Genomic DNA, 2,527 nt, shown 5'->3' with positions numbered 1-2,527 from the left:
CAGACAGGCAGCGCTATTTGTATACTCACCCGCTGTGGCCCTGGACTCACATGCATTCCTGGACCTCAGTCGCAGGGCCAGCCTCCCCACTGGCACCCAGTCCCCCAGCCCCAGTTACTGGGCCTTCCCAGTTCCCAGCCAGCATCCTCTCCAGCCCAGGCAGGGTCTGAGGCCCTGAGATCTTAAAAAATCTGGGAGAGGCTGCCTGCCTCTCACTTGCATCCGAAGCACACGCAAGAAAAGGCTACACTTGATGAGGTTGTATACAGAGAGGCCTTGCAAACCATGGCCCTGACCACAAGCACCAGCTCCAGCAAGGCACAGAGGTTCCAGGGTTGACACGCAGCTGGAGAGACCCTGGACAGGAAAGCCATGGGTGCGCTGAACTGGTCAGAGGAGACCCCGGATACAGTAGGTGGGGGAACGCACAGGCCAAGTCAGGCCTTGGCGTCTGGGATGCCTGGGCCTAGAAACCAGGCTGAGGGGCTGGCTTTGGCCTCACTCTGCCCAGCCTGGTCGCGCCACAGAGCTTCTCCCGGAAGGCAGGCTGGCTGCTGGGTGCCGAGGGGCAGCATCAGATCCAGTGGCCTGAAGTTCTCCAACATGTCCTCGTGTCCTCGGCTCCCTCGGCTGGCCAGGCCCCGCCCCCGGCCCTCCCTGCGCCCGGCCGGTGCGCAGGGAGGTCGGAGGAGCGGGCACTGCCCACCCTCCGGATGTATAAGCGTCCTGGCCAGAGGCGGGCGGTGCGCGCAAGTGCGCGTGACGCTTGGGCTCCTGGGCTGCGCAGCCTGGGCAGCGTCCCTCCCCTGGGGTCTCCAGCGACGATAGTGAGCCAACTTCAGGGGGCTGTTGGGCATTTACTGGGTTGGGTCCTGTCTGTTGCGCCGAGGAACAGAGGACGCTGCGGCCCTGGGGCTCCTGCCAGTGGCTGGTGCGAGAGCCCAAGCTGCCCTCTCCTCACCCAGGTGCAGGGGCAGCCAGGGAGGAGGTGGAGGCGGGAGGGGCCAAGGGCAGGGGCAGGGCTGGGCCCCGGCAGCCACTGGGTGCTTCATGGGTGCCCTGCCACCTCGGGCTAGGGCTGGGTGCTGCTGGTATAGACACCTCTCCTCGGGGGGCTGTAGAAGCTGATGGTGGCTTCGCTGCACAGAGGAAAGCCGTGCCTTTGCAGGAGCAACGGGATGTTCAAGGGGCGTTGGTCATGGAGGTCCCTGGGAACGGACGAAGGGGGCAGGGAGCTTGGAAACCAGGAGGGCCCTGCACTTCCAGGGTGCTCCACCCGTCTGGGCCCCTTGGCTGCTACCAGCCCCAAGTGGGGGGCCCATGACGCCATAATCCTCTGGGCCAGGGGCCCCCGGCTGTGAGTGGCACCACAGGCCCCCGCCCCCGGGCTTCGTGGGCTGGGCTGGGCGCGGTGAGGCTGGGCACACGCAGTGGAAGGCGGCGCCGGCCAGGCCGCCAGGCGCTTATGGACGCGCGGAGCCCGCTGTCTCCCCGGGCCAGTGCGTTCAGCATCGCCTCTCTCGTTGCAGCCCAGGCGGCGGAGCGCACCGCCCACCAGGGCTCAGGGTCCTCCGACCCGGTGAAGCTTCGCTGGCTGCCAGGGTCCCCGACCGGGATGCACTTCAGCACGGTCACCAGAGACATGGAAGGTGAGCCTCCAGGCCGTGTCTACACTGGCCCGCCCGCCAGACCCCCTGCCTCAGCTGCTATGGGGCCCGGGTGCAGAGTAGGTGGAGGTAGCTCTTGGCAGGGTGGGCTCCAGGCTTCTGGCTGCGACTCTGGGGTAGAGAGGAAGAGCCAGCATCCCGCCCAAAGCCTGTCCCCTCACCAGCCTGGGGGCCCAGCTTTGGAGATGGGCACGCAGGTAAACACAGGCCAGGAAGAGGGCGAGTGAGGCTGGGAAGAAGAGCAGAGGTGGCCGTGAGCTTGGAGAGAGGGGAGGAAAGTTAGAGAGGAGAGTGCAGAAGAGTTTCACAGAAGGAGAGAAAGCCGCCAGGAAGCCAAGGAGACGAAATTGAGCAAAAGAGAGAAAACACAAAATACCCGAAGAAGAAGGCAGGAGAGAAACAGAAAGACACGAAAAGGCAATAAAAAGCAAGAGCGAAAGAGAAGAGAGAAAATGAAGGGAAAATTTAAGACAGAAAGCAAAGTCATAAAAAAGAAAAAAAGGAAAGACTTTAGTTTTTATTTTTATTTTTTGAAAAAGAAAAACATAAAAAACAAAGAACATACAGAAATAAGAGGAAAGGCTCCGACTAAAAGAAAGACAAAGAATGATTTAAAATAAAGTGAAAAGGAAGGCGAGGATGGAGAAAAACGGCAAGAGGCGGAAAGTAAAACAGAAATAAAGAGAAACTACAGAGATAGGGGAAGAAGGAAAGATGATCGGGAGGGAAAATTTAAATGAGGACGACAAAGGTAAAATAACAAATTAGGAAAGGAACGTCTGGGAGAGAGAGAGGAGAAACGCACGCGGGCGGGCGGCAGAGCGAGGGCCGGCCGACGGGCCTGGCGCATCGGTGAGCCG

At 60.7% G+C, this 2,527-nt stretch overlaps 1 protein-coding gene across 1 annotated transcript in view; it reads left to right on the top strand.

Moving 5' to 3' along the window:
• Positions 1 to 372: 372 nt before the first annotated feature.
• TBX1 (T-box 1) overlaps positions 373 to 2,527 on the top strand; it is a 20,506-nt gene continuing 18,351 nt past the window's right edge. The window contains 3 exon segments of the mRNA XM_011958696.1: positions 373 to 411; positions 528 to 753; positions 1,346 to 1,649. Of these exon segments, the coding sequence (XP_011814086.1) occupies positions 373 to 411; positions 528 to 753; positions 1,346 to 1,649 (569 nt within the window).

Source organism: Colobus angolensis, unplaced genomic scaffold, assembly GCF_000951035.1.
Source record: "Colobus angolensis palliatus isolate OR3802 unplaced genomic scaffold, Cang.pa_1.0 Scaffold471, whole genome shotgun sequence".
In the NCBI taxonomy this organism is placed as follows: Eukaryota; Metazoa; Chordata; class Mammalia; order Primates; family Cercopithecidae; genus Colobus; species Colobus angolensis.
This window is presented reverse-complemented; position numbering and strand designations above follow the sequence as displayed.